General features: G+C 40.1%; 1 protein-coding gene across 1 annotated transcript in view; it reads left to right on the top strand.

Annotated features, from left to right (window-relative positions):
* KDM7A (lysine demethylase 7A) overlaps window positions 1-19,794 on the top strand; it is an 85,429-nt gene that overhangs the window by 47,133 nt on the left and 18,502 nt on the right. The window contains exons 5-11 of the mRNA XM_059172017.1: window positions 1,699-1,840; window positions 2,143-2,329; window positions 3,530-3,692; window positions 7,295-7,382; window positions 8,620-8,726; window positions 12,216-12,307; window positions 14,551-14,640. Coding sequence (XP_059028000.1) covers window positions 1,699-1,840; window positions 2,143-2,329; window positions 3,530-3,692; window positions 7,295-7,382; window positions 8,620-8,726; window positions 12,216-12,307; window positions 14,551-14,640 — 869 coding nt within the window. The remainder of the gene's footprint in view (window positions 1-1,698; window positions 1,841-2,142; window positions 2,330-3,529; window positions 3,693-7,294; window positions 7,383-8,619; window positions 8,727-12,215; window positions 12,308-14,550; window positions 14,641-19,794) is intronic.

Here is a 19,794-nt window from a genome sequence, read left to right as displayed (position 1 = left end):
GTCGAAAACTTTTCTTCTGAGCAAACCTCTAGTTGTCAGAGAAAGAGAATGAGACAGTTGCTCTATTCTTATGTACTCAGCCTCATTCTGCCACTCTTATTGTTGCTATCAGATTGTCTGCTACCTGCTTAGGAGAAACAGTTGTGAGGTGTAACTACAGCTAACAGGAGGAAGACACTGCGAAATTGGACTGGTTCTAGGACTCTGTAGCATGCAAGAGCAGAATCCCTGGATCCTGTGTCATTGACCTCCAGGGCCTAGAGAAGGGCTGGGGAAAGAGGAGACCACATTCAAGCCCGTTTCTATATTCGTGACTTGATGGTATTGCCACTGCCTGGTGTCTGGACTCGGTGTGTGATTTTGAGGCCCAGAGAGGCATAAGAAACAAGGGGGAAACCGTTTCTCCATTGCATTCTTCTCAACATTGTCAGTCATTTTGTTTATTCTCATCTCGGTATCTGTAGATAAAACTGACTGTATGTAGATCTCATTCCTTACCAGTTGTGGATAGAGATGTTTTTGAGGATTAGATCTCAAATCGACCTTGACTCTGAACAGTACATTTACTGTGATGCATTATCTCCCGAGTAGAAAATGCTGGAGAACTTGTCCCTTTATTGAGCCACTGAGTGACAGTTTTCATTGATAAATGCTTCACTGAGGAAACACAGTTTAATGTCATGACTTCGCATTCACTAATTCTGAATTATTTGATAGACTAGGAGATGAGGCTGAGGTTTAACCTGGCCTGTTTGCATAAATAGCACTGTAAAATAAGTGGCTAGTGTAATGTAAGTATAGGAAAAATATTCAAACGCCTAGATAGTTTACTTTTTAGCATTGTAAAATGCTTTGGTTAACAGAATGTTTTGCCTCTTAGGTACAAAATAAAGTTTACTAGGCAACACGTTAATATAAAGTTACACTAAAGTGAGAAAATGGCATTTATTTTATTTCTCTTTCAGATTGATTAAGTATTGTCATATTTTGAATTCACTGTCTGTCCTGTAGGACATTACAAAACTGGATTTGCTTTCTAGGGTGACTGTACAGTGATGGGCGAGAGACACCTCATGGTTTTATAGGAAAAATCTAAATTAATCCCAATTGAGAACTCATTTCACATGCATTAATATGAACTGATTTTTGCTTCCTACCCACCGATTTTTTTCTTGAAGCAGAATGTTGGAAGAGAAGACACTACCTGGCAAGCAGAAATTGTCATAGTTACATTGTTCACTAATTCCACAGCGACTGACTGGTTTTTCTAAATGATAGAATCTTAGGTGTTAGAGGAGTGGAAGGACGAAGACCGTCCCCTCGTCTTATGCATGGGGACATTGAAAATGCAGAGCACGTGGCCCAGTTCCCACATACCAGTATAATGCATTTTTGTCCATGTGAGCTGCACACTGAAATCAGTAGTATGTAGAAAACTTTGTAAGCATTTAAGTTTTCACCCTCATTGTTAAATTAGTAACTCTGTCTTTATTGCTTTATTCTTTCCCTCAAAAGCAGCCCCCTTTTTCAGAAGTACCAGTTGGACTTAAAAAGTAAGGATACTGGCAGAATCTTTGTCTAGGCTATGTAGTTTTATGGTTGGCTTTAAGTAAATATAGTCTTTAAAATATTTTTGTTTAGGGCATCTATTGCTGTAACTCTTAAGCCCAATAACAAGACTATAATTTTTCTCTGCAGGTGGTGACAAAGTGATAGACGTCATCGATGTGGCGAGGCAGGCAGACAGCAAAATGACCCTTCACAATTATGTTAAATATTTCATGAATCCTAACAGACCAAAAGTGTTAAATGTGATCAGCCTTGAATTTTCAGATACAAAGTGAGTAGTTCTGGACATTTTGGTTTAGTCTTCTCAGTGTTAGCTAAATGTAGTTAATGATACATTTATTTCAGTATGAAATCTTATTATGACTTCTGAAGCGGTCCAGTCATAGCAATGTACATTTTGCTTTGACACATACAGAGAATATTTAGAAATAATGAATTTTAATCTTTTACGTATTGTTAACCTAGAGTTCCATTTAATTTCTTGGTTTGGGTTGAGATGGGAAATGAAACTTTAAGAACTTTCAATTTGCATGATGTGGGGATGTGTGTATATGTGTGTTTATTTTTTTAAAGGATGTCTGAATTGGTGGAGGTCCCTGATATAGCCAGAAAACTTTCCTGGGTGGAAAATTACTGGCCAGATGATTCAGTTTTTCCCAAGCCGTTTGTTCAGAAGTACTGCTTAATGGGAGTTCAAGACAGCTACACGGATTTCCACATTGACTTTGGTGGAACTTCAGTCTGGTACCATGTCCTCTGGGTAAGACTGGGGCTTTTCTTTCTCCTCTTACTGACAGAAACATTTAGTCCTGTTTTTCCAGGAATGCATTCATTCGCTGTAAATGACATTTATTACGAGGGAAGTTTTTGTACTTTTTAAGTAGGCTCCAGCATTTTACCTTTAAGCATTATGGTTTTTCTTTTTTTAAAACCTCAAGTAATGGAGAGGCCACCATGCTTTTATTTTATATTTACATTCCTTTTTTTTGTCCCTGTCTCAAAAATTGGTCACTTGCAGCCTTTCATCTCTGTTTCCTTTTCACCCTAGTCAACTATCAGTTAATCCCTGAATCAAATACCTGATTACAGCATAATTACAGTAATACTTGCTTCTGATTTTAAGGGTAGGCCAGGACAGCTAGTTGAATGAGTCAGAAATGCCCATGAAAAAAAACACCTAATTTTTCTTGGCAGCTTATATTCACCTTGCTTTATCTAGAATTGGACTATACAGTAGCCACTGGCCATATGTAGCTAAATTTAAATAATTATAATTAAATATAATTTAAAATTCAGTTCCTTCTTTACACTAGTGACATTTCAAGTGCTCGGTAGCCACATGTGGCTTACAACTAATGTATAGTGCAGATAGAAGACATTTCCATCATCACACAAAGATGTGTTGGACAGTGCTGATCTAGAACCAGTTCTGTGTACAGTGCCCATGCTTCAGCAGCACTCTGGACTGCACACGACGCTGTGTCCTTGAGCTCCTGAACCTCTTCTCTTCTCCGTGAGAAGGCAGGGGCTAGTTGATCAAAGGAAGTTTATTTACCGGTCTTTGAAAAAAATAGTCCTAGATCTTAGGGGCAAGGGCAAAGTTGCAGAGATGACTCTGTGACCTGGGCCTATTAACATGCGTTTACTTCCATACCTTAAAAATGAGATCAGTAAGGTGTTTATGATTGTTTACTTTCCTCTCTTGTAACTGTTTCTCCAACCCTGCTTTATTGACCCCTGGTCGTGTTTTGGAAGGGGGAGCTTTAGCTTTTGTGAAGATGCTTATTAAGGGCAGTAATTATTGATCAGATTTGTGAAAGATGTCCTCTTGAGCCTAAAAAAAAATCCGATAATTATCTAATTTGATTTAGATCATTATATTGGGAAATCACATCCATGTGGGCCATCCTAAGAGTGGCTTTTTTTTTTTTTCAAAAATAGTGTGATTACTTCCTTCTAGGGTGAGAAGATTTTCTATTTGATAAAGCCAACAGATGAAAACTTGGCACTCTATGAGTCTTGGAGTTCATCTGTGACCCAGAGTGAGGTGTTCTTTGGAGATAAGGTGGATAAATGCTACAAATGTGTGGTAAAGCAGGGACATACTTTATTTGTTCCTACAGGTAAGGCTTTCATCCCATTCCCTCCCCCCATAGTTGATGCTCAGTTGCACAGAGTCGGCATTTTATTGGAAGCTCTGGCTTTAACATGGTAGAAAATAGCTTTGCGTGGTCGGAGAGATAATTCTGACCTTGGACTTTTCACTGCTTTGTCCCTTAAAGGGCCTTTCTTGCAATTAGAACCTGTTTTGGAATTGTGTTTTCTGTCATTTGCCTTCATTTTAATTTTTATTCAGATAAAATTCATACACTGGGACACCTGGGTGGCTCAGTCAGTTAAGCCGCTGCCTTCGGCTCCGGTCATGATCCCACAGTCCTGGGATCTAGTCCCGCATCAGGCTCCTTGCCCCGGGGGGAGCCTGCTTCTCTCTCTGCCTCTGCCTGTCACTTTACCTGCTTGTGCTCTCTCTCTCTCTCTCTGATACATATAAATAAATACATAAATATAAATAAATAATCTTTTAAAAAATTCCTATACCATAATATTTATCCTTTCAAAGTGTACATGTCAGTGGTTTTTGGTAGATTACCAAAGTTGTGCACCCATACCACTTCCAGAACATTTCATCACCTCAAAAACAAACCCATACCAGTTAATAGGCGTTCTTCTCCCCTGAGTCCCTGGCAACCACTTCATGTACTTTCTGTCTCTGTGGATTTGCCTATTCTGGATATTTCGTGTATAACATATGGAATACGTGGCCTTTTGTATCTAGCTTCTTTTAGCTGGCTTAATGTGCACTGGGCTCCTCCATGTTGTATCACATGTCAGTGCTTCATTATTTTTTATGGCCAAATGATACACCACTATTATGGATAGACCTCATTTTGTTTATCCATTCATCAGTTGATAGACATTGGCTATTATGAATAGTGATGCTTTGAACATTTTTGTAGAAGCTTTTGTGGTTTTATATATATACACCTAGTAATGAAATGGTGGGGCCATAGCATTTATGATGTTTAGCTTTTTGAGGACCTGCTAAACTCTTCCATATGGTTTCACCACTTTACATTCCCACCAGCAATGTACACATGTTCCAGTTTCCCCGCATCTTTACCAACACTGTAATTATCTTTTTCACTTTGACTGTTCTAGTAGATGTGAAGTGAAGGTATCCTACTGTGGTTTTGATTTGCGTTTCCTTAATGAATAATGATGCTGAACTTTTTTTCTTGTGCTTCTTGGCTGTTTGTGTATCTGTCTTTGGAGAAATGTCTATTCAAATTCTTCGTCTGTTTTTAAGTTGGGTTATTTGTCTTTTTATTGTTGAGTTGTAAGCGTTCTTGATATATTCTGTATACCAGATACACGATCTAGATATATCCAGATCTATGACCTACAAGTAACTCTCCTATTCTGGGGCTTATCTTTGCACTTTGTTTATATGTTCTTTTTAATGTCCTTTGCACAAAATTTTAAAATTTTGTTGACATGTTTTCAGTTTTAACTGTTCGGCTCTACATTGCTATCAGAGGCTGAGCCTGCTCTAAGAATCTGGGCTGCTGCCCTGGGACACTGGAGGCAGTGGGTATATTTTGAGGGACCCTGGGAAGGAACTGAACACCAGCCTTAGCTATCGCCTCAAGTATAGGTTATCAGGCATGTCACTTTGAGATTGACTGAATGCAGGGTGTGGACTCATCCAGCCACTGGTTTTGAGAATTAATGTTTTTCTGATTTGGGTGACCTTAATGGCTACAGAGTTCACGGGGATTTGTTGCCACAGGTCTTGCTCTCTTGCCTGCCTCTGGTGTATGTAATAATAAGTATGTATTGAATAAATGAATGAATGAATGTCTAGAACCACCAGAATTTATAAATCTAGATAAGTATCAATATTTTTATTGTGCATGGGCTCAGCTCCTCTCTTAAATCCTTTTCCCAGGGCTCCCTTTTGTAACAAATCTTTTGTTAATGCCCCCTTCAAAATCTTGGATTCAAATTCATTCATGATACAAACTCCTATACCAGTTGTTTCTCCCCAAATTGATGTAGTGATCTAACTAGAACAGAAAGAAGAAACTGAAAAGCAATTCATAATAAAATACTATTTTAAAATGTGCCTGCTCATACAGGTGTATGATTGGCAACTCAAGTTCTAGAGCATTCATGTAGATTATTGGTTCTCAAATGTCATTGAGCATTAGAATCACCTGGAGGACTTACTAAAACATGGATTGCTGGGCCTTATCCCCAGCGGTTCTGATTCAGTAGATCTGAGAGGCTTTGGGGGTGGTGCTGGGAATTGCATTTCTAAAGGTTCCCAGTTGCTGGCTGATGCTGCCGGGCTGGAGACCCCATCCAGAAAACCACTGCCATAGGGACTGTTGTTTTTTTTGTTTTGTTTTTTTTTGTTTTTGTTTTTGTTTTTGTTTTCAGAAAATTGGGCCAAAACTTTGCAAAAAATACTTTGCTTACATATATGATGGACTTAGAGCTTCTTGACTTAGACCATTAATGACAGATTTTGTGCCTGTGTGAATGCCCAGCAGAGAGCCCTGAGTAGTGCACGACTTTCTTACTATGTGGAGTGGCCTGCGTGTTGCATCCCTGGCTCTCGCTCAGGCAATGACACTAATGCCTCTTCATCATGGACAATCAAAGCAAGTCCTTCAGACTTTCCAAAACATCCTATACAGGCAGCGCTGCTTCTGTGCTGTAGAGAACCACTGATCTACAGGATTTGTAGCTGACAAAAATTTTTCATTTGTGATTTCAGGGTGAAGCTGAAGGCTTTGTGCCTTTAAGCATACAAATGGCACCCCTTGAAAGTCGATCTTTAAAGGAATTTTTTTCATGTGTGCCACAGCACAATGAGGGATCAAAAAGTGAAAAATAGAAAGAATATGGGGTCTGTTTTAAGAATGAATTTTTACATGCAAACATATGTGTATATTTATACATTTGCACGAAAGCTTTATGTTCAGCCTGTGGATTTTTTTTTTTTTCCCCAAAAGTTAGGCATCACCTCTTAGAAACAATTCTTACTTTGAAGACATGTTTATGGGAAAATAAGACATCATTTTAATTGCCACCATTTGTATCTTAGGACCCATAACCCTTCACAGTGAACTGTGGGTGATCTGCCTTTTTCTTCTTAGCGCCAGGTCTCCCCTCGGTCCCGCTCTTGCTCCTTGCTTAGTCCCTCAGGGCACTGCTTGCCTCAGGACAGCGCTAATGAAGAGGGGAAGGGCTTGGCCAGTCCCATGTCCCTGTAATGGCAATGTGCTCACCTCATTCTTACCACATTTGACTCCTCTCGGAGGAACATCTTCAACGAGAAGTTGGATTACGTTTGTAAGCTAAAAAACTAAAACAGCAACAACCACAAAACCCATCACCTATCCTGTACCATGATTTTGTCTGATTGGATCAATGCATTTGTTTCCTCAAAGTCAGCAGAGTCTGGCATGTGTTCGGTTCTTCATAAATACTTGAATGAATGTGTCTACAGATAATAATCAGCATCAGCTTCTCGAGCTCTGGCGGAGTAGGAAGGAAACTGATGTTGATATTTTGAGTTTCTCATTTCACAGGTAGTTATCACATTTGTTTGGCTTAAATATTGAAAACTCACTGATGCGCATTTTAACTGTTCCAGGGTGGATTCATGCTGTGCTCACATCTCAGGACTGTATGGCTTTTGGGGGGAACTTTCTGCACAACCTTAACATTGGCATGCAGCTCAGGTTTGTGTCATCAGTATTTAACGGATCTTTTGTCTTTTCTTAAATAAGATATTATTTCTAAAGTTCTAGAAAAACTAATTCAGCAATGTATTTTAATTGCATTCTCATGGAGGGAGGTAGGCCCTGAGGAATTATGAAGGACCTTTAAACCAAATGTATTATAAAATTTTGTCAGGACGACTCCTTGATGCATTTCAACCCTAAAAACAGAAAGAGTCATTTATTCAGTTTGATACGAAATGTAACCCTGAATTTCAAAATTTTACAAAATGTGGGCTCTGTTGTTTGCCTGTTTTTATAGTTAGGGGAATGAACCAAATCCAGCCGGACTCAGGTGTGACATGGTGCAGGGGGAAAGTCATCCTAAGTCAGGACTGCTGTCAGAACACCTGCTTTAGTTTGCTATGGGTAAAGGATTAACAGCTGTTTCCCCTTCTGTCTGAGACTGACCTTTGGGTAACTCTATTCCTCTGGTGGTCTGAAGAGAGTAGAATGTTACCAAGCTACATGGCTTAAGGTAAAATGATTTCTGATTAATTAACTGCATCAGGACCGGGAAAACTAGAGATGCCCAGGCAGAAGCCATGTCTTTGGGCTTTCCTGAATGTGGTGACTCTTGTAACCTGGCGTGCCCAGGGGGAATGCTGGGAGCTCTGTGTCTGTGGAGATACTGTGAGAAATAGCGCCATGAAGCTCGGAGTGGGGGCACCTCCCACACCCATCAGATGTGAATCTTGTTTCTCTACCTGGAGTGTCCCTGGGGGAAAGATGACTACTGGCTATGGGGACTGCTGCCAGGACTCCCACAGAAGCATAACGCTGGCAGGCTGTGGATCCTGTCTTCTCACCGTGACCAACGCCGGGGTAGTAGAGCCTAAAGAAAACTCTGAGTGGGTGTTGTGGTGCTAACATAGGGAGCTGTTTTCTACACATGCTGTTTTATTTGTTACGGTGGAACCCTTATAACGTTCCTTTTGCTAAAACTACGATGCAAATCCCAGGGTTCTGAACTTTGGGAAGACCCCAGTATAAATCTTCAGTATACTGTCCGATTTGTTAAGGTCTGAGCTGGATAAGATCACAGTTCATTCTTGTTCAAGTGTGGTGGTGTTAGGTGATACACACTACTTGATTGGCCTTACGTATTGTGGCCTGCTTGTTTTATTTTCCTTAAGTTGGTTGCCTCCATTTAGCTTGGAAATGTTAATATTAATAAGTTTCTTCAAATTTTCTTTAGGTGTTACGAGATGGAAAAAAGGCTAAAAACACCAGATCTTTTCAAATTCCCTTTCTTTGAAGCCATATGTTGGTTTGTAGCCAAAAATTTGCTGGAAACCTTGAAAGGTAATTCATAATCTGTACATTATGATGCATGATGTTTGTAAATTCATGAAAAGCCACTGATAGAAAGAGGGGCCTTTTTTTTTATTATTATGGTGTAGCTATTGCCCCTGTTTTGTTTTTTAAAATGCATGATTTCCCCCGCCAAGAAACCTTCTAGCACATTAGTGTCTAGCCCATAGCCTTAAAAATCAGTTCTATGAAGAGCTGCATCAGAGCAGCACAGGAAGTGCTGGAAAATGTTCATTTCCCCTTTGGACTCTAGTACCCTGCACACAGTGTCAGGCATGTAAACGTGCCTCCCTCACAAAAGTACAGTTCAAGCTATGGGACTGTTACTGTCATGTGTGTTCCTAAACATTTGTTTTTACAAATCGAGGGGATTTTTCATGTCCTGAGAGAACCAGGGAGTGCCTGAGCCATTACTGTTAGGACTGTGATGCTGGCTGGTCCAAGGCACCTGTTAGCGCAAACCAGCTGAAGGTCAGACTTTGAGTCTGTTGAAGAAGATGGTTCCTTTTTTTTAATTTTTAATTTTTGAAAGAATTTATTTATTTGAGAAGGAGAGAGAACACAAGGAGGTAGGAGGGGTAGAAGGAGAGGGAGAAGCAAGCTCTCCAATGAGCAGGGAGCCCAGTGTGGGACTCAGTCCCAGGACCCTGAGATCATGACCTGAGCCAAGGGTAGACGCTTAACTGATTGAGCCACTCAGGTGCCCAGGACATTCTTTTATTTAAACCTAGCTACCTTTTTTCCTGCAGAATTTCAGATTTTGGTGTTTTATCTTTGGTTTAATAATCTTTGAGCAGTCAAGCTGGAGGCTGATTGTCACATCTACTTCTGACCATTCTTTCCCTTGTGCCTGTGAGAATAGAGTTCATGGTGTTTTTCTGTTGTCTGACTTTTCTTGTCAGTTTGCAGATAGTGCTATTATTATAATGAATTTTCAGAAGAACAGATAGATTATAGTAAAGTCTGTTCTAAACATAGCCCCCCCCCCCCCCATTTAAAAGTTACACAGGAAGAAAAGGTAAAATGAGAAGAATCAGTAACTTACTTCCCAGGATAACATGCACAGAATTAATGATAAAAGTCATTTATGATTTTTTCCTCAAACAGCAAAAACAGAAAACACTCTCCTTGGGAAAAGCCGTAGGGCCCCATCCCACACCTTGGAGCAGTACAGATAGAGATCAGTGTCTTAAGTGGTGCAGAGAGAGAGAGATGGCAGAGGAAGGAGCCTGTGGCTGAAGGGGATTGGCTGCTTCCTGCACAAGACCAGTCTTTCTCCAGAAATGCACTCTTACCCTGAGCCCCTGACTCACTCAGTGTTTTCGGGTATTGGCAAGGCTGAGGCACCTGTCCTCAGTGAGTGTGTCTTGGTGTCTTGGTTGCAGGAATCTCCAGGGGACCACACATAGTGTTGCCATGTGTAGTTTCCAGTGGGGTACTGGGCAGTAAAGTTTTCAGTCTCCTCTTCAAGTAGAAGCCTAGAAAAATAGGAACACTTACAAATACTTCCAAAAACATGTATAAATGTCCTTGTGTTTTGGAAATAAAACCCAGTTACCGAACCCTCCAGATAGGAGATTGGCAGTTAGTACTCATTTCAGGGCTGGGGCTCCTGGGTGGGCTCAGACTCAGCAGGGAGCCTGCTTCTCTGTCTCCTACTCCCCTGCTAGTGTTCCCTCTCTCGTTGTGTCCTCTTTGTCAAATAAATAAAATCTTCAAAGAAAAAAAAAAAAAAAGGAAGTGCAGAGCCTTTTTCCATCTTTTCTTTCTCACTTACATATACCCACCCCTCAGGTGATGCTTTGTCCTAATGTCCAGGAGGAGTTCATCAGTCACCTCTTTAGGACAAATTAAGAATTTATCTGAAAGGTAAAATCTGGCTGTTCCTCTTGCAGCCACAAACAGCAAAGTGCTTAATCTTAGAACAATGATTTAGCCCTTGTTCTAGGCTATTGAGAGTTCAGAAATATTTTTGTTTTAAGATTTTTTCTTTATTTATCTGACAGAGATCACAAGTAGGCAGAGAGGAAGGCAGAGAGAGGAGGAAGCAGGCTCCCTGCAGATCAGAGAGCCTGATGTGGGGCTCGATCCCAGGACCCTGGGATCATGACCTGAGCCGAAGGCAGAGGCTTAACCCACTGAGCCACCCAGGTGCCCCCAGAAATATATATATTTTTAAATTGATTTATTTGACAGAGAGAAACACAGAGAGAGAGAGGGAACAGGTGCAGGGGGAGTGGGAAAGGGAGAAGCAAGCCTCCTACCAAGCATGGAGCCTGATGCAGGGCTCGATCCCAGGACCCCGGGATCATGACCCGAGCCAAAGGCAGATAGATGCTTAACAATTGAGCCACCCAGGCGCCCTGGGAGTTTAGAAATATTGAGGTCTAATTGAAAACACGACCCTATACATCAACAGCTGAAGAAGATTACTGTAAAAGGATATTGGAAGCCCAGTCAGCTGGATCGATACAGGACAGGAGACCCGGCCATACTAGTGAGTCAGTCCAGTCCCGCTGAGTCTGCGGCAAAACCACCGTTGCACCAGCTGCCGTCGTCCCGGGCATTCAGCCTGGAAGCAGCGATGCTGGTCTTACCATGCCGCATTATGTTCTTTCATCCCTGATCTTTTAACCTTCCATCGTGGCCCAGTATTTGCGGGCTCTCAGACCGTTATAAGGCTTCCATGATTGGGTAAATGGAAAGAGATAGTATGAAACTTAACTGCATTTAGGGTCAGTAATAATAAAACAGAGAACTAGTTTTGGACATATGTAAGTAAATCAGCCATTGGACAGAAGTGAAACCTTTTGTTTTTGCTTTGGCTTTCCTGCATGTTTGACCACATCTGATACATTTTTGTGTGAGTTTCAGATGATTTTAAAGACCCAGAAAAGATGTATGTGTGTGTGGTGTGTTTACCTTTACATTTGTGAGCTGTGTCCCACCTTGTAGCTGAGTGTATAGACCGCACACGGCATACACACATACACGGTTCTAACAGTTTGAATATTAATTACAGGCTCACCTGGGTCGCCTGTACCACTGGCTCAGCCTTGCCAGTGCCTTAGAAACATCCGTTTTTCCCATTGCACCCTCCTCCTTCCCTTCCGAAGAGAACCCCTATCCTGAGTTTTGTGGTAATCCTTTTCTTCAGTTTTATCACCTGTGTCACACATGATGAAGTAGTTTAATAGTTTCCATTAATAGAGTTCATGTGAGTAGGTCCATACTGACATAGTTCCACGACTTGTCTCTTGCTCAGACTGTCGGTGAGCTCCCTTTTACTTGGAGCCTTCAGTACAACTACATTTAATGTCATTTCTTTTCTTTTTCTTTCTTGCTTTTTATTTCACTGTTTTCCCCTCTGGGCACCCGGCAGTTACACAGTTTGACAGTGGGTGGCTCGGCAGCTGAAGCTAACCGTGTTACCTTGGGGGCCCTCTAACTCCTTTCCCCCACCCACTTCCATTCCCACAGAACTGAGAGAAGATGGTTTCCAGCCTCAAACTTACCTAGTACAGGGAGTGAAAGCACTGCATGCTGCTTTAAAGTTATGGATGAAGAAAGAAGTAAGTTGTTTTCTTTGGAGAAATAATTGTTAATTATTTCTGTGGCAAGATTGAAAACAAGCATCCTTATGCTGCTTTGGCAGCACGTGAGTGGTAGCAGTCGAGGGAATGGAAATCATGCTTTTGGTACAGCCTCCATTTTATTGTATGGTATATACAAATGTGCTGGCTTATGTTCATATTAGAATTAAGTATTTCTTTAATCTGGAAAAGAAAGTAATTCAAATATATTTAAGATATTGATTGGGAAATGAACATGTAAATATAGGATAATAAATAACTTTAAAGTTGCATCTGCTCTTGTTATCCCCATTTTACTATGGAGAAGCTGAGGTTCAAATAATTCTATGTAACTTGCCCAGAATCTTGTGGAGGACCTCAGACTAAAGCTCAGTCTCTGTGACTGCAAAGCCCATATGCCTTTCCATGTGCTAGACTTTTCATAAAGACGAAAGAAAAGGGAGGTCAAAGTTCAAGCAGGAGCTTTCATTTTCACTAAATGTGAAGTTAGCATTTGAATCCTACTACCTCCAAGAGCTCATCCCAGGTCCCCATTTGGAATCCGTGTGTTCTTCCCTTCTGCTTATGTAGCACGTTTCTTATGCCAGTGGACTTAAAAGTAGTATCTGTAAAATAATATATTCCTGTCCCCTTCACTAGGTTTATGAGCTCTTGAAGACCAGGGAACTTTACATGCAGCTCTTTAATAAGTGATAGATACGAAAACTGATAAGAATATATTTCCATACTAATTTGTTGAACATCTGCTTGAAATAAAAATCCTGCTCTTAAGAGATATTGAAGACAGTTATTAATAGGTTACCCTCCCAGTAACTTTTTACTCCTTTGACTGTATTATCACTGCTAGTATGTAGCCGTTAGAGCAGGGCACTATGGAAGCAATCAGGAAAATAAATATCAAGTCTTTGAGTGTCAGAGAGGTCATCATGTAGATGAGGAGTCAAGGCATAAGTAGATTACAGAACTATTTAACAAGATAATAACAAAATATATGTTGTAAAACCTGTAAAATTTGTTATCTGCTGAAGGCTTTAGATAAGTTGTTTTCAAACTAGTGTTTGTCAGAGTCTTTTAAAAAATAAACTCCCTGGATCTTCCCTGGGAGACACTGACTAGTTTGGTGGTAGGGTCTGAGCCTCTGTCTTTAACAAACTTTGTAGGTGATTTTGATGCACAGTAAAATTCATCAGTGATAATACTGTTAATTCATGACATTTGAAGTGCTCTTTTAAAAGCATGATATTTGCATTTAACTCTGTTCACCTTGTGGCCTGGTGAGAGGCATGCCGCTCAGCGCAGTGCTCAAGGACGTGGGCTCTGGAGTCAGATGTTTGGATTCAAATCTCAGCTGTGCTGCCAGTAAACTAGCGAACCTCTGTGCTTTCAGCCCTGTGAAATTTACAATTTCATAATTGTAAAATGAGACTAATAGTAGTATCTCTGTCACATTGTTGTTGAAAGGCTTAGTGAGTTAATGCTCAGAAAGTGCTTCACAGTATAGAACAGTATAGAATCTTGACTGGCACTTACTTGCCTGGCATGTAAGTTAGCACTTAACGTTGTTACTAGTTTGTTTTAACAGATTCTGCTAAAACCAAGGAGAAGATATAAAGCAAAAGTAAAAACTAGCGTATTGAATGCATCTAAAAAATTAAAATATTCTTAGATACAAAGGTTAATATTTAGAAATAGACATAAGAAATAATGACAGTAGTTTGCATTTGGATAGGTATGGTAACTCACCGATTCCTCTGTCCTATGGATGGGATCTTCTTCCTAGTAAAAGAAAAAAAGTTTACAAAAATTTATTAAAAATTAGACCTCCCATAGGAAATAGGATCATTTTTTAGTGCCTGTGTTCCCACTTGTAAATCCTTATGTATTATGAATTAAATGTTGGGCTTAATTAGTTACCTTACTAATTATAATAGTAGTTAAGAGTCCCAATAGGCTTTGAGGGATAGAGTACAGTGTTACATCTCAGTATAATGCAAAATTCACTGGGAGACAGTCCATCTCTAATGCAAGCTGAGAGGATTTTGTAAGTTAATAAGAATCTCTTTAAAGAGTATTGTCCCAACTACATGAACTCTGATACCTGGCTTACTAGTATTTTTTTTTTCTATAAAATCTAGAGAATTCAAAATTTGTTTAGTAAATAATTTTTATCTATTATAGTGTAAATAACTTTGGTTGTCTTATCTTTGTTAATCCAAATACAGCTTGTATCCGAACATGCTTTTGAGATCCCAGACAATGTCAGACCTGGACATCTTATTAAAGAACTTTCAAAAGTAATTCGAGCAATAGAGGTAAGAGTAGAAACGGTCATCTAAATGCTTGGTTACTGTCTGCTTTGAGAAGCAAATGGATCTACCATTACATTACAAACATTCAAAAGCCCTTATACTCTTAGATGAAATAGAATGAGCTGCATTTTTGGAAGGAATCTGAGATTTTCAGGCTTCCAAAGTCCTACAGAGAAATTTAGAGGACTGTATCCTAATGAGGTAATAAGAAAGCAGTTACCAGTCACTTCAGTTTCTTCAGCTTCCTCCAAGAATAAGAAATAGAGCGTACACAAAATTTCAGATCGCATTCATTTCTGTTGGGCAGAGATGAATATGTGTTAAGTAAATAGAGGAAGAAAGAAATGTAAGGTGGGGTGAGTAGAGCTGGCTGGAACTGGTTTGGAAAGCAGGATTCTGTTAGTGGTGTGCGGCAAGGAGACTGAAGTATTAGAACAACTTGATTATGTACATGCCCCTTGATAAAAGCCCATAAAATCTGAGGTTAGGTATTTTAATTTATTAATTAGGAACTATTCTGGGTATTAAAGGAGATTTCAATTAAAGGAATTCTTCAGGAAGGTGGTTCTGTTAGTATCTAGCTTGAACTGAAAGGAAATTAAGTGCAGGAATGAAGGCTAACTGGTAATTTAACAGCTTAGATTAGGGCTGTATTTGGGGAATGGAGAGAGGTATACATCTAAGAAATAATCAACTGCTGCATTTAGTATCCTTGGATAAAATATTTCATCTAATTTTCAGTGTGTTCAGACATGGCAGAAAAATATTTTCTATTCTTTTTTTTTAAAGATTTTATTTATATATTGTTAGAGGGAGAGAGAGAGCGTGAGCATAGGCAGACAGAGTGGTAGGCAGAGGCAGAGGGAGAAGAGCAAGGAGCCGGATGTGGGACTCGATCCCAGGATACTGGGATCATGACCTGAGCCGAAGGCAGCTGCTTAACCAACTGAGCCACCCAGGCGTCCCAATATTTTCTATTTTTTTTTTTTAAAGATTTTATTTATTTATTTGACAGACAGAGATCACAAGTAGGCAGAGAGGCAGGCTGAAAGAGAGAGAGGAAGAAGCAGGCTCCCTGCCAAGCAGAGAGCCTGATGTGGGACTCGATCCCAGGACCCTGGGATCATGACCTGAGCCAAAGGCAGCGGCTTAACCCACTGAGCCACCCAGGCGCCCCGAATATTTTCTATTTTTAAAGAGTGGTAGTGGGCGCCTGGGTGGAGTCCCGCATCGGGCTCTCTGCTCAGCGGAGAGCCTGCTTCCCTCTCTCTCTCTCTGCCTGCCTCTCCATCTACTTGTGATTTCTCTCTGTCAAATAAATAAATAAATAAATAAAATAAAGAGTGGTAGTAATTGCATATAAATAGATTTTTAAATCAAAAGTCACATATGTAATCTTAAGTATATATATAGATGTATAAATAAATATAAATCTCATGATAACAAAAACTAAGAATAAATAAGAAAGATGTGGGTCTGTATGAAAAAAACTATATAAATCTTTACTAAGGGAAGTAAAATAATAGTTGGATAAATGTCATTTTAAAAATACCTCAATTCTAAATTAACTTTACAAATTTAAATTGCTGAGTTATACCTGCAAGAATAATTGGGCATTATACTGAGCTCGAAGCGGGGCTTGATCCCAGGACCCTGAGAACATGACCTGAGCCGAAGGCAGAGGCTTAACCCACTGAGCCACCCAGGTGCCCCTCCAACAAAGTGTTTATTTATTTATTTTTAATGGGTGCGTTGAGAAGGCAGCAAAATGGCTGTAGAAAAATATGCAAAGAAACTAAAGAAGAAAGAGAAATGCCAATCCGATAAAAATATGAAAAATGTATGTCTGGCCTATGTGTCAAGGCTGCTTGCCTCTCTTAGTTTGGTTTTCCTTTTACCATTGTGCCACTTTATTTTCTTTTTCTCCCACCTTTTCTCCTTGTGCAGATAAATTTCTTTGCTTCACTTCTCCCAAGACCCCTTCATCAAGCTATGTGAGAAAGTATTCAGTATGTGAAAAAGTATTCAGCCACATTTTGCCAAATAATTTATGATTTTGTATGATCATTTATCTAATGGGCAGAAATAAAATTCTATATTCTTGTCCTGCTGTTTAGGAAGTATAAAGTAGTTTGTGCTTTCTACATGGCATATCCCGAAATTGAGCATTTTCCCTTTAATAAAATAAGAGCATTCTAATTAAACTTGGTAGATTAACCATACCTACTTACTGCTCTCACCTCTTGGTACTAAAATGATAGTAAAAGAATAAAAAAGATATTCCTTAGGACACCTGGGTGGCTCAGTTGGTAAAGCGTCTGCCTTTGGCTCAGATCATGGTCCTGGGATGGAGTTCCACATTAGGCTCCCTGCTCGGCAGGGAGTCTGCTTCTCTCTTTCTCTCTGCCTGCCACTCCCCCTGCTTGCGCTTGCTCTCTCTCTCTCTGTATCAAGTATGTTTTTGTTTTAAAGATTTTATTTCTTTATTTGAGAGAGAGAGAGAATGAGAGAGAGGGAGCATGAGAGGGGAGAGGTCAGAGGGAGAAGCACACTTCTGCTGAGCAGGGAGCCCGATGCGGGACTTGACCCCCGAGATTCCAGGATCATGACCTGAGCCGAAGGGAGTTGCTTAACTAGCTGAGCCACTCAGGTGCCCCTCTCTCTGTATCAAATAAATAAAATCTTTAAAAAAAAAAAAAAAGAATAAAAATGATATTCCTGAAGACAGAAAGTAATAGAGATGAACTCCGCACAGTTTTGGAAACTGGAAAGCAAATGTACAAGTGATCACTGATTTAGCATGCTAGAGAGAGCCAGAATCTATGTGGGTAGAGGGAGAAGCCCAGAGATAGGTCTCACTTGTACAGGAGAACCTACAAAAAGCCAGGAATTAGGGATGCTAGGACCCTCCGAATATAAGAGTGGAGGTGGGATTGAGAAGAGGTTTGATTATAGGTCTGTTTAAGGAACGAGTTGATCTCCAGATCCCTATCTTAACACGTGCTGAAAACTCTAGAGGTTTAGTTGTTTGAGAGGTTGAACTTGACACTGGACTTCAGGACACTGAACCCTGCTGAGGGACATGGGTACCATGCTGAAAACAAGAGGATTAAGTGGCAGTCTGCATAGTGAGTGATTCTTTTTCCACTTGACTCTCTGAACACTGGCACCCTGGCCTCTGCCTGTAAGGCCAAGAAGATCCAGTGATCGTGACCATTTGAAACCTTCTGATGGAGCAACCCAGGCGGCTTCCTACAGTGAAACCCACCAGTTGACAAAGCCCTACTCACACAGAGCTCCCAGTTAGCTTTTCTCTTTTTACATGCAGTGAAATGCACAGATCATAAAAGTACAGTTTGAGTTTTGATGAAAACTCAGTAGACGCTTATGTAACGAATACTGCCACTGAGACCTATAAATCATTTTTGTCACCCCAGAACGTCTTTTCTCCCCCTTCTAGGCAGTCTGACTACCGTAAGCTGCCGCCGTTCAAACCTCTGTGGTTCTCATTGCAGATTAGTTCACCTGTTTTTGAATTTCAAATAAACGCAGTCATGCAGCTTATCCTAGTTTTGTGTCTGGCTTCTTTCAACATCATGCTTTTGAGATTCGTCTGTGTTGTTGCATCTGCCAGTAGTTCTTTTTTTTGCTGCTGGTGGTATTCCATTGAATGACTATACCATAATTTGTTTTCCCTTCTCCTGTTGATGGATATTTGGGTCATATACAGATGTGGCCGCTATGAACAAAACTGTTACAAATAGGGCGCCTGGGTGGCTCTGTTGTTAAACATCTACCTTCGGCTCAGGTCATGGTCCCAGGGTCCTGGGATTGAGCCCCGTGTCAGGCTCCTTGCTTGGCGGGAAGCCTGCTTCTGCCTCTCCCACTCTCCTTGCTTGTGTTCCTGCTCTCGCTGTTTCTCTCTCTGTCAAATAAATAAATAAAATCACTTAAAAAAAAAAAACCTGTTATAAACAACCTTGTATTTTTCTTGTAGCAAATACATGTTTTCATTTTGCGGGGATTAAGTACCTGGGAATAGAGTTATCAAGTTGTAAGTGAATTTCCACTTTATAAGAATCTGCCATACAGTTTGCCAAAATGGTTGCACCGCTGTCACCATTAAGGTGTAGGAGTTGTCGTTGTTCTGTATTCTTGCTAGTGTTTGGTGTTTTCTGTCTCTTTAATCTTTGCTTTTCTAGAGAGTATGAAATGCTATTTCATACGCTGTTAATGTGCATTTTCCTGAAGACGAAAGATGTTGAGCACCTTTTCTTGTGCCTTGGCTATTTGTATTTTTTCCTATGAGGTACCTGTTTGAAGTTTTTGCCCATTTAAGAAATTATGTTGTTTTTATTGATTTGTAGGAGTTCATTACGTATCTTTGACACAAGTTCTTTGTCATCCGGCATGTATGCATTCATATATGATGAACATTGTAAATATTTACCCATAGCCTGTGGCTTATCTTTTCATTATCTTAGTGGTATTTTTTCCGAGCAGAAAATTTTAATTTTGAGGAAGTCCAGTTTAGAAATTTGTTTTCTTACTTATAGTTAGTATTTTTTAGTGTCCTCTCTAAGAAATCTTTGCCCACCCCAAGGGTTGAAGATACTTTTTTTTCTTTCTGGAAGCCTTTACATTTGGGTAAATAGCTAATCTTGAATTTTTGTGTGTAGCATAAGGTAAATTTAAGGCATTATTTTCCTTCCATATGTTTATCTGGTTCTCTTACCCCACCATTTTTTGAAACAGTTAGCTTTTTAATGCTTTATATTTTAAAATGCACAGAGAGCCAAGAAGAGTTTGGAAAAATAAGGGGGGGGCGAAGGATTTGAAGGAAATAAATAAGTTCTTTAGCCCAAAACCCAAATATAATTGATATCCTTGAGAGAAAAGAGTATATAAATATTGCCTCCATGAAAAAAGAACAGGTGGCTGTAACAAAGGAACATTCATAGAAGAAAGAAAAGGGGTTCTTGGAAATTAGAAATATAATAGAAACAAAATATAGGGAAGCCTGGGTGGCTCAGTCGGTTAATCGACTGCCTTTGGCTCAAGTCATGATCCCGGGGTCCAGGGATCGAGCCCCGCATCGGGATCCCTGCTCCGCGGGGAGCCTGCTTCTCCCTCTGCCTCTGCCTCTCTCCTCCCAGC

Source organism: Mustela lutreola, chromosome 4, assembly GCF_030435805.1.
Source record: "Mustela lutreola isolate mMusLut2 chromosome 4, mMusLut2.pri, whole genome shotgun sequence".
Classification (NCBI taxonomy): domain Eukaryota; kingdom Metazoa; phylum Chordata; class Mammalia; order Carnivora; family Mustelidae; genus Mustela; species Mustela lutreola.
Note: the sequence above shows the minus strand (reverse complement) of the source record. Positions and strands in the feature narration are given on the sequence as shown.